Source organism: Penicillium canescens (genome assembly GCF_028828765.1).
Source record: "Penicillium canescens strain IBT 15451 chromosome Unknown utg000008l_segment0_segment0, whole genome shotgun sequence".
In the NCBI taxonomy this organism is placed as follows: Eukaryota; Fungi; Ascomycota; class Eurotiomycetes; order Eurotiales; family Aspergillaceae; genus Penicillium; species Penicillium canescens.
The window spans coordinates 373,230-386,225 of record NW_026703970.1 but is presented as its reverse complement, the minus strand read 5'-3'; the positions used below and the strand labels follow the sequence as shown (position 1 = coordinate 386,225).

Here is a 12,996-nt window from a genome sequence, read left to right as displayed (position 1 = left end):
TATAGACTTAGAGCCATGCTGTACCTACTAATTGTGAGCATCTATACTTTCGTAATGTAGTGTGGAATCAGTAATATATCGTGGAAGTGCTTGTGTTGTATATAAGTAAATTTTGAGCTCGGATGATGGAAGGCAAACGAACCTATATACATGCCTTTCCAATCTACCTCTCTTTATTCCGAGTCAGAAGACACTGCTCTAACGTCTTCATGCTCTACAACAGAGTACATTCTGGTTCTAGGCGTCCCACCCCACGTGTTTGAGAAGCTTAGTAACGACACTTCTCTTCTGGAAGTAACCTTCAGGCTTCAATGACAGAGTACATCGGCCCTCATCAAGACTGGGCCCAGCCAGCCGCATGAAGTAACTATTTGTTATGTTTCGACAAAGCTCAGCAGAATGTTTCTTTTCTACTTATGGGTGTACCACGACTAGGTGTCATCTGGGGAGGGGCGTCGACCTATCAGCCAAAACAACATACTGAAAAGCAAGCCAACAACTGTCTGCTCCCTCTCAGCCGCAAAGTAGCTCCTGGTTCGTGGAGCTGCCCTACGCTAGTCATCGACTGCGGACTTTCGGAATCTCTTCCACGGCTGGGCTTTTCCCTGCGTGTTCAATCTTCGTGTAAGTAAAAGTTGAGGCAACTTGAAGGGAGTCGATGCTTCGAGTCAACGTGGTTTGGGCAATTTTTCACGGTAACTCCACATAGCTATGTTTCCCTCGGTCTCACTTATTGCTCGTTACCGCTTAATTGTACATTCCCGTATTGTTGATGTTGATCTTGATCGTGTTTGATACAAAGTGGAAGCTTGAATTGCCCGGTGGATGGCGTTGCCTGCATGTGCAAGTTTGTCGATCATTAAGACACCTGAAGCTACCGTATATTCATCAAGGTGCTAATGGTGACACACTTGTGGCATGCTCGGATATGATTTAGCGTTACTCAAGTGTGAGACCATAGATGTCACACTAGATATAAAAGTCCCATTCATCGCTGTTTCATCGCTATTTCATCGCTGTCATTTATTATAATCTAGAGAGATGTACAAAAGAGGTAGGAATACTTGGGTTACTGAAGGAAGTTAGGGTTAGGGTCTCGCTCATGCCCAAGGCTACGCAGAGCAAAAAGCGGCGGGCGACCAACACGAAACGGGAAATACCTCGATACTTTCTGTATGACGTTACGATGGTGGGGTCAAACTGCCTGGTATATAAAGTTGTGCTACCCCTCCTCCGTCTTTCTCTTTCTTTCTCTTTCCCATCATCAATTCATATTGACAAACTACAACAGTAACTATCCGCCATTTACTTGTTCTCTGTTCTTCACAGCTGACTTTTATATAGATCCCAAACGGACAAGTACATACTGCCCTTCCTTTGGGAGCCATGGACACTCTTTGGCTGGGCACGTTATCCCTCAGGGATCAAGGTATCTCAGGTAACTCTTGGGCATGGGCCGGTGTTCGTTCCTGTATCGGTGGTGCATCTGTTCGTCTAGATCTTGCCTAGATGAACAGGTACATCATCGGTGCGGGTTCGTTCTGAGATTATACGGCGTCAACTTGATCTGGATAATACCAGCGAAAGGATCATGACTCTCCCCTTCTTCCCCCACCTCGAGTAGCGAAACTAACTAAGACTTGAAGTCAAAACTTCGACTTGATCCCTAACCCATTATGTCTCCTCCCGCTGCTATCTTTGAGCCCGCTGTTGCCCCTACCGGCATCAAGGGTAAGGTCAACGTCCCCGAGACAGTGACCACAACCTTGACCGGTCAGGGCCAGTCAAAGCTTCTGGAACAGTTCGGCGGCAAATGGGATGAGTTCAAGTTCGCTCCTATCCGCGAGAGCCAAGTCTCGCGCGCCATGACTCGGCGTTACTTCCAGGACCTTGATAACTATGCCGAGAGCGATGTTGTCATCGTCGGTGCTGGTTCCTGTGGTCTGAGCACTGCCTACGTGCTGGCCAAGGCCCGTCCGGACCTGAAGATTGCCATTCTGGAGGCCTCCGTGTCGCCTGGTTAGTCTCTCCTTGGTGGAAGCAAACCTCCATCGACCACAACTAACATCCTTCATAGGTGGTGGCGCCTGGTTGGGTGGCCAGCTCTTCTCCGCAATGGTCCTCCGCCGACCCGCCGATGCTTTCTTGACTGAGCTCGGTGTCCCCTTCGAGGAGGAGCCCAACAACCCCAACTTCGTGGTCGTCAAGCACGCCGCCCAGTTCACCTCGACTCTCCTGTCGAAGGTCCTGTCATTCCCCAACGTCAAGCTCTTCAACGCCACTTGCGTCGAGGACCTGATCACCCGCCGTGACGGCGACAGCGTCCGTCTCGCCGGTGTCGTCGTCAACTGGACTCTCGTCACCCTCCACCACGACGACCACTCCTGCATGGACCCCAACACCATCAACGCCCCCATCATCGTCAGCACCACCGGCCACGACGGCCCATTCGGTGCTTTCTGTGCCAAGCGTCTGGTCTCCATGAACTCCATCGAGAAGCTCGGTGGCATGCGTGGTCTTGACATGAACGCTGCTGAGGACGCGATTGTCAAGAACACCCGTGAGGTCACTAAGGGTCTCATCATTGGTGGTATGGAGCTGTCTGAGATCGACGGCTTCAACCGCATGGGCCCTACTTTCGGTGCCATGGTTATGAGCGGTGTTAAGGCTGCCGAGGAGACCTTGAGGGTCTTCGACACCCGCAAGCGCGAGTGTGCTGAGTAAAATCGCACTTACTCGTGTTGGTCCACTCGTTTTGTCTTTTCCGCTTGCTTTTGATGATTATGGTATCGGTGGACGTTCATTTAGCTTTGATGATGATGACTACTTAGCAAATGCACTCCACACTCGTTTGTGCACAACCTTTCCAAATGTAGAAAATAATAACTAACTCGATGGATTGTTTCAACATTAGATTAGTCTTGCCCATTCGCAGTGCAACTGGCTGTAATATAATACACGCATTTCGTAAAAGAGTATTAACATATAAATACCGGGGGTACAGCATGTAGCACAATCCGTCTCTGCTTTTATACGACGCAAAAAGTGAGTACGCCGATCAATCGTCCTTCTTGCTCTCTGTTTCTCCCGAGGCAGCACCGTTCTCAGCAGCAACCACCAAGCTCCTCGCATTCCTCACCTCCCATTCGAACTCCTTCAAAGCACGCAATTCACTCGACATGAACAGACCGCCAATCAGACCATCCAAGATTCCAGCACCGAAGTTGAGTGTGCTTACTAGAATGAGGATGAAACCAATGTATGTGCGGCTGCCAACCCACCAGACACCGACCATGCATCCAATGGAAATCACAATGGACGCAAGGAAATGCGCCATACGCCAGCGGCGTTGAGACCGTTCGCGGCGTACATATTTGTGGGTCATGTCAATGATGTGGTCATATGTGTCTGGGGAGAGGGCGGCATTGGGAGAGACTTGTTTTGAAGTTGTTTTGTGGAGGGCTGGAGAATCGGGATCAGTTGGCATATCATCACCTGAGTGGGAGGGAGGGTAGGTGTTCGAAGATCGAGTAATGACGGCCTCGACAGCGAAGTGGTCGCTCAGTGAACAGCCTAATGTAGGATGACGCTGGGTCATGGCGATATGAGCTGACTCGACGGACCAGCGAGAGGGCGGGAAGGCAGGCGGGTAGCCACCATCACCGACGAAGATGTAGTCGAGACGCTTTCCGCGAGGATCTGGGGTGTCTTTGTCAATGACAATCTCCTCGCCCTTGGCAAGACGCTTGCGCATGGGCTCGGACCAGCGCCAGGTGTTGTAGGAGCCGTCGCAGGTGGCTCCATTCTCGGTGATGTTGAACTCCGCGGTAGGAACAGGCAGGTTTCGCGCCTTTTCGATAGGATCGATTGCTGCTGCGAGGGAAGAGTCTGGGTGAAGCTCGCGCCAGACGTCACGAACGGGGCTCTGGGCTGTAATGAGGCGGTGGGCGAAAGAAGAGGGCAGCATATTAAAGTCGCCTAGACCAACGACAAGGTGACCACGTTCGGCAGCACCGCGCATTAGTTTTGAAATCTCCCATGCCTGCGCGGTTCGGTGGCACAGATAGGAGTCGTTCGGTTCGCGCTCGTACGGGGCATGCAAATGTGTACAGAACACTTCTGCCACATCTGCAGTACCAGGCCCGAATCGAATTCTCGCACTTGCGACGCCTTTTCCAACGAACCAGTCTCCCCGGAAGAACGCTGTTGGTCGACCGTTCAACGGGTACCCGAACATGCTGCTCTCCTCAATCGGCCATTTTGACAGAATGGCCAACCCTGCGCCAAATATGCCCCCGTAATAGAACTTTCCGTAAGGTAGGATGTGTCGAGTCTGGTCGCGAATGCTTTCGAAGTCCTCCTGTGTCCAACATTCCTGTAGTCCGACTATCTCCGGCGGCGGGCTGGCAATTGCCAGCTGCCGTCCGATCTCTGACATGCGTTCATTGCGGTACTTGGCGATGTACTTGAGGCCCCAGCAGTTGAGGGTGAGGATGCGAATGCTGGAAGGGGCCTCGGAGGGAATCTTTGGGGCCATTGGGCCTGAAATTGACCGTGATGAGCTTGACGTTGTCGAGTATAAAGTTGTTGACTCGACATGATGTAATTTTGGTCTTGAACGTGACGGTCATGTGATGTGGTGTATAGAAATGGATTCAAGTCCTAGATGTCATTTTAATAGACAAATCTACCCGTGTAAATATTGTTGCTATCAACATTCTACATTTAGTATCAGGGATCATACCTGGAGGTCAACTGGCAATATCACGACTGCATAGGATTCGCATCTCGGTATATTTGGAGGCATCCTCGACCTAGGACCGCACACCCAAGATAAGAGTGAAAGAAATACTGTCGTGATATGGCCATAAGTACAGATCGCTGCACCTGGGAATTGCTTGCTTCTTTCTCATGATAAATGGGGTTCCTTTGCACATCATTCATGCGTCTTGTCCAAAGTGACCAAGCTTGCCGATCTGAAATACCATTTTGGGCATGGTCTATGGACTTCAGGTCTCAATAAATGATTTTTTTGGAAAATAATAGCTCGTTCTCTTACTTTTCTTTTCATTCTTGGAAGTCGTTGGCGATGCCCTTAGGACAACTAAAGTGGTTAAAGTGAAGGTTAAAGTGACCTGATGCACTGATTTCTGTATTCCAAGCAGTACCAGTCCCTGACATAAAGGCTTCAAGGCATAACCTGCACTTTAGGTCTTTCCTTCCTTATCTCCAGCATTGAGGTTGTCCAAGTCTCTATAGATCACTTCCAATGACTTATAGTTCCCTATGACGCAATCTGATACAGCCCATATTCCCACCGCCCGCTGGCGATATCTCTACCGCCTTCCTATTAGGCACCACGCGTTCAAATGATTTTCTTTCCATCGCAACGCGAAGCAACTGCTTTCAACACTGCCACGACTCGCATTTATTGTTTGATGCGCTGAGCATCAGTCATTCAAAATGGATAAATCCCGGTCTGCTCCTCGGCGTCGCAACCCTCGCGCCATCTCTCCCGCTGAATCGTCCTCTGATGAACTCGCCGCGGGCTCCGAGCATGATGAAGCCGAGCGCCGCAGAGCTAGTTGGACCATTCATAAGGGGTTCACTCCGCAGCGCCCCCAGCAGCAGGACCGCCGCTACAGCGATTCTGAGAGCACCGATGAACTGGCTGTTGACGCCAATGAGTACTGGCGCACTTCGCGCAGCCGTCGCCGCAGCCGTTCACCCATCAATCGCCATACCCGCCGCGACAGCGAATCCCAGGAAAGTTCGGGGGAGCCTGTTGATGAAGATATGGAAAGCCCCAACGAGCAAGAGGGCCCCGGTGACCCTGACGCCTGGTCTGACCGTTCTGCTACCCCGGTCCCTCCCCCGGTCCCTCCCAAGCCCGACCATTTGAACTACAAGGAGAAGTTTGTTATGCGCGGTCATATCCGTGGAGTCTCTGCTGTTCAATTCTCGCCAGATTGCAGTATGATCGCGAGTGCAGGTATGTTGCATTATACTCGCCCGACTGCAGAATCAATGGATTGACCTTCGCATGTCAGGTGCCGATTCGGATCTTAAGGTCTGGGACACTGCTACTGGCAGACTTATACACACCTTTGAAGGACATCTTGCAGGTATCTCGACTCTTGCTTGGACCCCGGATGGCCAATGGATCGCGACTGGTAGCGATGATAAGACAATTCGTTTCTGGAACGTCAAGACTGTAAGAAATCTCTTTTGCGATTCTTTCTTGGAACTCACACTGATGTTCTCATACAGCTCAGGGCGCACCCTCGGATCTTCAGTGGCCACCACAACTATGTGTATCAAATTGCATTTACCCCCAAGGGAAACATTCTTGTTAGCGGTTCTTATGATGAAGCTGTATTCATGTGGGATGTGCGCCGAGGATCAGTTATGCGCTCTCTCCCAGCTCACTCTGACCCTGTTGCTGGCATTGATGTTGTACACGACGGAACTCTTATCGTTTCATGCGCCCTGGATGGCCTCATTCGTATCTGGGACACTATCAGTGGCCAGTGTCTTCGTACTTTGGTGATGGAAGACAACCCTCCTGCTACATGTGTGAAGTTCTCTCCAAATGGCCACTATGTTCTGGCCTGGACTCTGGATGGCTGTATCCGCATGTGGAGTTATCTCGAGAGCCGCGTTATTAAGACCTTCCAGGGACATGTCAACAACAAGTACAGCTTGTCCGGATGCTTTGGTCTCTATGGATCACCCAACATCAAGTATGAACCGCCTCTGGCATTCGCTGTCAGCGGCAGCGAGGATGGCGCTATCATTTTCTGGGATATCGTGAGCAAGAAAATCCTACAGCGCATCGACGTTCATGAAGGAGTTGTTCTCGGTGTCCACGCTGGCACTTTGAATGGCAAGCGTATGATTGTCAGTTGCGGAATGGACAAAACGGTTCGTTTGTTTGAGGAGGTGTCCGAAGATGGCTCGGAGCCTGGAGAGGAGGATGCGGCTTCTGCCGACTCTAACCTGCGGGGCGACCCCCCTACAGATGACGCAGATGGTGACAATGCTATGACTGATGCCTCTGGCCTGCCCTCTGCTGTCGCTACTCCGGCGGAGGATGTGACGATGACATAAGTTTATCTTTGTGGTTTCTCTAACGATTTTCTTTCTTTGTGCATGGCGGCTGGCTTTTCGGGAAAAGGAAAATACCCCGGTGTCTGGAGTAGTCCTCTAATGGACCATTTGTTTATCCATCTGTCTTTCGATCTAAGGCTCTTACTGAAGATTATGATTGGAATCTGCATTGCATTGCAATTTGTGAGATACATTGAGCGAATTGAATATTCTACCTTCCAACTTGAATGGAGCATGGCTTGTTATAGACACGCCGAAAATTCTCTGATTGCCTGCCAGCTGAATCCCCTTTGGCTTGAGTATCCCTATCTCCTTCAGTGGTATACCATGCCCTGATATAACTTCCTCAGCAAGATGTCGGAAACAACAAGTTCTATACAGCCACAAGAGCACTAGAAATATCCGTTCAACCATGGTTAATGCAGAGCCCCTATGGTTTGGGCCCCACCTTATCTCAGCCTCTTGACGATGTGACTTCTCGGTCGTTTTAGTCGTTCAGCTTCTCCAAGCCCTTAGGTCCCATGAGAGCAAGCTGCCTAGGAAGGGGCATATCAAGTTGCGAGCCTTGGCGTGATCGCGATATAAAGGGCGGTGTAACAAGGCGGCACACAGTTGGCTTTTCTGCCATTACTCTAGTGCTATTTTGGGTCTCCGGATCTCCCGTCCATAATTGTTCCCTATTTTCTCGATATAAAGATCAGCGGATGATCTTGCGGCTCACCCAAAGTTACAGCGACAAGAAATTAATGTATGGCACTTCATTGAGATCACCGTTTTGACGAAATATACCTGTCACGAAAGAACTCGGCTACAATATATTATCGCACTCCTTCAATAACGATCAGACCCCCGTGTATCCACATTTTAGGAAAGAGTTTGCTAAGGTAATAATTCTGAAACCCGAACTGACTTTTTGAAGAAATGTCTGCACAGGGTGTGTCGCTGATCACTCAGCCACAAGCTGGGTAGATAGTAAATACTGGGAAATGTATGGACCAGCAGTACATGAAATCGCCCATAGGTGGCAGTGATCATCATTGATCGTGTGCTATAGGTCCAGCTGTACTGTAAATAGATATCTGTCATATGGGGCGCTTGGCCTGTCTCACGTTGATGATAGGATGGAATAGCGCCCACCAGGTCTTAATTGTCTCATCTCCCACATTTGAATTTCAGACAATTCAATTTTGTGATTTGTGTGTACAGAGGACTGTGAGTATGTTCTGGAGCTTGGCAAGAGGATTTTCACCAGGAACAAGATATGTCCCGAGCTGTAAGAGGTCCACTGTACATCCAGAACTTGGGAGGATCACCGATCGGCAGTGTGGCGAGCTTGTGAATCTTGTGAATCTGTTGGACACCCCTCGCGGGGCAACGTCATGCCTAACAAGTAGGGATAGAGATACGTGTAAGATCCCAAGGGAGGGCGGGACTACATGCACAAAAATCAGCGAGTAATCCGAGAGAACTAGAGACAATAGTGGCATCTCCTGTGGCGTACTGTGAGTGTGGGTCTCATAGCCCAATTGGTTTTAGGGCACGACTGTTCCCACGGATTGAGAGTTTCTTATATTGCAATAGCTTCATTGTTTACTCCTATTCCAGGTGTATTTAGGTCTGTTTTATGGGAAACGACAGTTAAAATTAGCAGTAATACGAGCAATAGTCGAGTAGACCATAATATACCAAAACAGATATAGAACTAAGTTGTAGGGCAGGTCTAGACTCTGAAACGCGACCAATCGTAAATTCAGGGGGCTCCTCCAGCCCTGAGAAGTCTCGACCGTGAGACTTCTCTTCTCTCATGTTTCTGTGTTTCTGGGGGATTTCACTCTCTTCATCCTTTTGTCTCTCGCCCCTGGTCGACTAACCAGTGTCTTATTTCCTCGGGCGCTCTATCCGACCCCATACAGCTCATTTCTCGTTGCTTTTCTCGCGCAGGTTGATCCTGCCCTGACCGTTATACCCACCGTTATAATCCAATCGCTACCATTCTCGATCCTCGATCCTCGATCCCTATATCCTTATGAATACGTGCCCTGTTGGTCTTAGTTGGTAGTTCAGGATTGATATTGTCAATATGCGGAACTTCATTTGGGCCCTACTGGGCTTGGCCGTCCTGCCCCAGGCTCTCGCAGGCGATACCCTGTCCACCAATGGCTTCAACCTGTGCATGACCGACTCCACCATTAAAGTCCAGAATCTGGACGTCTCCTACTCTCGCTCCACGAAAATCGTTACCTTCGACGTGGCTGGTACCAGCGCCAAAGAACAAAACGTGACCGCGAGCTTGTCTGTCACTGCCTACGGCAACAATATCTACACCAAGGACTTCGACCCATGCGGTACGGAAATCCATGTGGCCGAGCTCTGTCCTGTCCCTAAGCGGGCGTTCAAGGCTCGGGGAACGTATGAGGTCCCGTCCCAATATGCAAGCCAGATTCCGGGTATCGCATTCCAAATGCCTGACTTGGACGGCCAGGCCAAGCTGGTCCTCAAATCGAAGGACAATTCAAATGTGGCCTGTGTCCAGTCGGAGTTGTCCAACGGTCACTCCGCAAACGTGAAGGCCGTCACCTATATCTCGGCTGGTATTGCAGCTGGTGCTCTGGCGCTGACTGGTATCTCTGCCATTGGCTCTGCTGGGGCTGCTGGATCTCCGTCGGCTAGCCCTGGGTTCGGTGATGTGATGGGCTGGTTCCATTCCATGGCCACCAACGGCATGCTCAGTGTCAGCTACCCGACTGTGTACAGCAGCTTTTCTCGGAACTTTGTCTGGAGTACTGGTTTGATCCCTTGGTCAGGTATGCAGAACTCCATTGACAACTTCCGGAAGGCGACCGGTGGCAATTTGACTGAGGAAAGCTATGCTTTCCTGAAGAACGCGACTTTGACAAACAGTGGATCATCTAGCAACACCACGAAACGAAGCTTGGAATATGCCATTCATTTCGGTGAATTTGTAGCTCGTTCCATCGACACTTCGTCCGATGCGAGTGTGTCGAACAGCTCTTCTAGCGACGACGGTGCGTCTAGCTCGACGATCGACCATATGAAGGAAGTCGTTGAAGAACTCATGATCCCCTCTGCCAATATCTTCATGACCGTTCTTCTCATCTTCGCCATTGTTGTTGCTGTGGTCATCGTCGGCATCCTCCTTCTCAAGGTCATCCTCGAACTGTGGGCGCTGTATGGCACCTTCCCCAACAAACTTGCCGACTTCCGCAAGGACTATTGGGGCTTGATGGCGCGAACAATTACCAACATGATTCTCGTGCTCTACAGCATCTGGGTGCTATACTGTGTCTACCAACTGCGGAACGGTGATTCGTGGGCAGCAAAACTGCTAGCAGCTATCACATTGGCTGTCTTCACGTCTGTCCTCCTCTTCTTCGCTATTCGCATTGTCTACATGGCTCGCAAGTACAAGCAGACTGAGGGTGACACCGATAGCTTGTACGAAAATAAGGAGACCTGGAAGAAATACAGTCTGTTCTACGACAACTACAAGAAGGACTTCTGGTGGATTTTCATCCCGGTCATCATCTACGCCTTGGCCAAGGGCTGTATCATCGCCGGTGCACAGGGCCACGGCCTGGCCCAAAGTGCAGGTCAACTGGTCTGCGAAGCCCTTCTTTTGATCCTCCTAGTCTGGAACCGCCCATACGCTACCAAGTCTTCCATGGGAATCAACATCGCCGTGCAGGTTGTCCGTGTCCTGTCCATTTGTTGTGTCCTTGTCTTCGTTGAGGAACTTGGTCTCTCCCAAACCACCAAGACCGTCACCGGTATCGTCCTCATCGTCGTGCAGTCCACCCTTACTGCCGTTCTCGCCATTCTCATCGCCGTCAACGCTATCATTACCTGCTGCCGCGAGAACCCCCACGCCAGACGCAGAAGAGAAGCTGGTATGTCACTCATTCTCATACAAATACCGATGTTGAAAATTATGCTAATATATCCTTCCTATAGAAAAAGCGAATCGCGATCTCGACGACCTCACTCCCTTGGATGCTCGCGAATCCCTCCTCATGGAGCACCCCAAGCGCAAGGACTATGCTGAGATGAGCAACTTCAACTTCAATGCTCCATACGCACCCTACCGGGACGTACCCCGCCGAACAAGGTCAAACAGCAGCCACGATGGCCTGGTCAGCAACGACTTCGGAGTGTCACACGCTCGCAGCTCAAGCCGCGACAGCAGGCATTCGCGCAGCTCTATCGAAGGCCGCCATCCCACACAGCCTGGCTACGGTATGGCATATTAAAAACGACCAATACAAAACAAAACACGGGTAAAGAAGCGAAGGCATCATACGGATTTGCCGTTCTTTCTTGATTTACACGCTTTTTTCTCGACATTCCTTCCTACCTATATATTTTTAGATCGAGCACTTTTTCTTTTTTTGACGGTTTTTAGCGTGCTTGAAATGGCGGTTGGGCCTTTTCATATTTTGTCTCTTTTTGCATATTCTTGTGATATCATCCCATTCTTTCTTTTGATATTGCGTTTGTCTATACATACCTCATTCTTTATTATCTCTCTTTTATTTTAGCTTGCAATTTATGAGCATGTCTTCTAGATTGTGTGCTTGTATTATATATCTTGTTGAGTCGAGTTGTGTAAATTATCCGTAGAGATGATTCCGATCTTATATCTCAGTGCCTATGTTCCAGGATTCTTTTCTCTGAGCCTATATACCCTGGAACACTGATGTGACTGATGAATATCATAGTCAAAAGCCTGAAACAAGCTTCCTTAGAATTACCTAGCAGATCAGTTAGAAACGTGGTGATGTAATTGTTCAGATCAAGACAACCATAAATAACAATTATCAGTTTCGATGAACCAGCGACGTATGTAACAATACCAGGCCAAGCCAGGCCAAATTAGGTGTCTGTGGCATACTCTATATCGCATCGCCTCGAGGCCGTTGGCAATGACATCTTCCGCTGCAACAAACCACGGAAATGTGTCGCCCTCGACGACGGTCAGCCGTGGAAAGTCAGCAAAAGGGCGACCGATACCTCTACCGCGCGGACGGACTGCCACTGCATGGATATAAACTACATGTGGATGGTCCAGCAACTGTTTCAACAACATGGTGTGACTGGGAATCTCGGTGTCACCGATAGAGCCTGAACCGCCTTCCGATCAACCTTCGCACGAATAGTAACGGTTACTAAATCGACAAGAATCAAGACAGATTGTCAACCACATTAAGTGGCATAGTCCGGTAAGGAAACCCCATGAGGAAGATGCTGCCAGAGACCGTCGGCTCAGATTTCCAGTAGTCGACAGGTGACTTATGTGAAATGGTGATCTCCCCGGACCCGTACGAGCTGTATAGTTGGAGATGGGGCGGTACAAGTCGGAACGCTCGGCTCAAAGTAATAGTCAGATGCTCGCTTCCGCCACAGGCGTCCATGGGTAGGCTGCATGGGTAGAAAGCGTCGAACGAGCATTAGGCCGCGATCGTGTGGCTTTAAGTACGGCTGAACGGACGCCTGGTCTCCTGTTTCCATGTCGAAAGTATGAGAACGATAAGCAATACGCGGAGAGATGATCCTCATAATAGGAAGAGCATTGCAGCAAAGTGTAGCTTAGGACGGAGTACTAGCTAAGTTTATGGAGCAAATGACCATATTTATGTAAGGGCAAGTAATACCACGTGACTATAATTCGACAACTAGATCGTCGAAGTACAGTATATATTCGTACCGGTGTAAAGTATATGATAAAGTTGTGTAACTACAGTCAATATAGTAATATAGCTTAATAGCAACGATTGAGGACGTCCATTAATCACTTTTCGTGTCGCCAGTGGAAAGTTTAGACAGCCTTCCACGTTCGATATTGACACTGCCAGTCGTGCACTGTCATGC

At 49.6% G+C, this 12,996-nt stretch overlaps 4 protein-coding genes across 4 annotated transcripts; 3 read left to right on the top strand and 1 right to left on the bottom strand.

The window, feature by feature from the left end:
• Positions 1-1,676: 1,676 nt before the first annotated feature.
• On the top strand, positions 1,677-2,724 carry thiA (thiamine thiazole synthase; the record flags this gene model as incomplete). The annotated part of the gene is made up of 2 exons (XM_058519762.1): positions 1,677-2,019; positions 2,078-2,724. The coding sequence occupies 2 exons, from the start codon at positions 1,677-1,679 to the stop codon at positions 2,722-2,724; spliced, it is 990 nt and encodes a 329-aa protein (XP_058367286.1).
• Positions 2,725-3,058: 334 nt separating this feature from the next.
• On the bottom strand, positions 3,059-4,537 carry N7446_011018 (inositol phosphosphingolipid phospholipase; the record flags this gene model as incomplete). The annotated part of the gene is made up of 1 exon (XM_058519761.1): positions 3,059-4,537. The coding sequence occupies one exon, from the start codon at positions 4,535-4,537 to the stop codon at positions 3,059-3,061; it is 1,479 nt and encodes a 492-aa protein (XP_058367285.1).
• A 736-nt stretch (positions 4,538-5,273) lies between these two features.
• On the top strand, positions 5,274-7,349 carry N7446_011017 (WD40 repeat domain-containing protein). The gene is made up of 3 exons (XM_058519760.1): positions 5,274-5,992; positions 6,051-6,214; positions 6,271-7,349. Exons 1-3 carry the CDS (start codon positions 5,464-5,466, stop codon positions 7,108-7,110), a joined length of 1,533 nt encoding a protein of 510 aa, XP_058367284.1. The 5' UTR covers positions 5,274-5,463; the 3' UTR covers positions 7,111-7,349.
• A 1,841-nt stretch (positions 7,350-9,190) lies between these two features.
• Positions 9,191-11,378, top strand: N7446_011016 (transient receptor potential ion channel family protein; the record flags this gene model as incomplete). The annotated part of the gene is made up of 2 exons (XM_058519759.1): positions 9,191-11,018; positions 11,083-11,378. 2 exons carry the CDS (start codon positions 9,191-9,193, stop codon positions 11,376-11,378), a joined length of 2,124 nt encoding a protein of 707 aa, XP_058367283.1.
• Between the last annotated feature and the right edge of the window lie 1,618 nt (positions 11,379-12,996).

What these genes read in the sequence shown, in the direction of transcription:
- N7446_011017 (XM_058519760.1), top strand. Translation starts at nt 5,464, where the DNA reads ATGGATAAATCCCGGTCTGCTCCTCGGCGTCGCAACCCTCGCGCCATC. An exon ending in CAGTATGATCGCGAGTGCAG is followed by an intron (nt 5,993 to 6,050) that starts GTATGTTGCATT and finishes TTCGCATGTCAG; the next exon opens with GTGCCGATTCGGATCTTAAG. An exon ending in GTTTCTGGAACGTCAAGACT is followed by an intron (nt 6,215 to 6,270) that starts GTAAGAAATCTC and finishes GTTCTCATACAG; the next exon opens with CTCAGGGCGCACCCTCGGAT.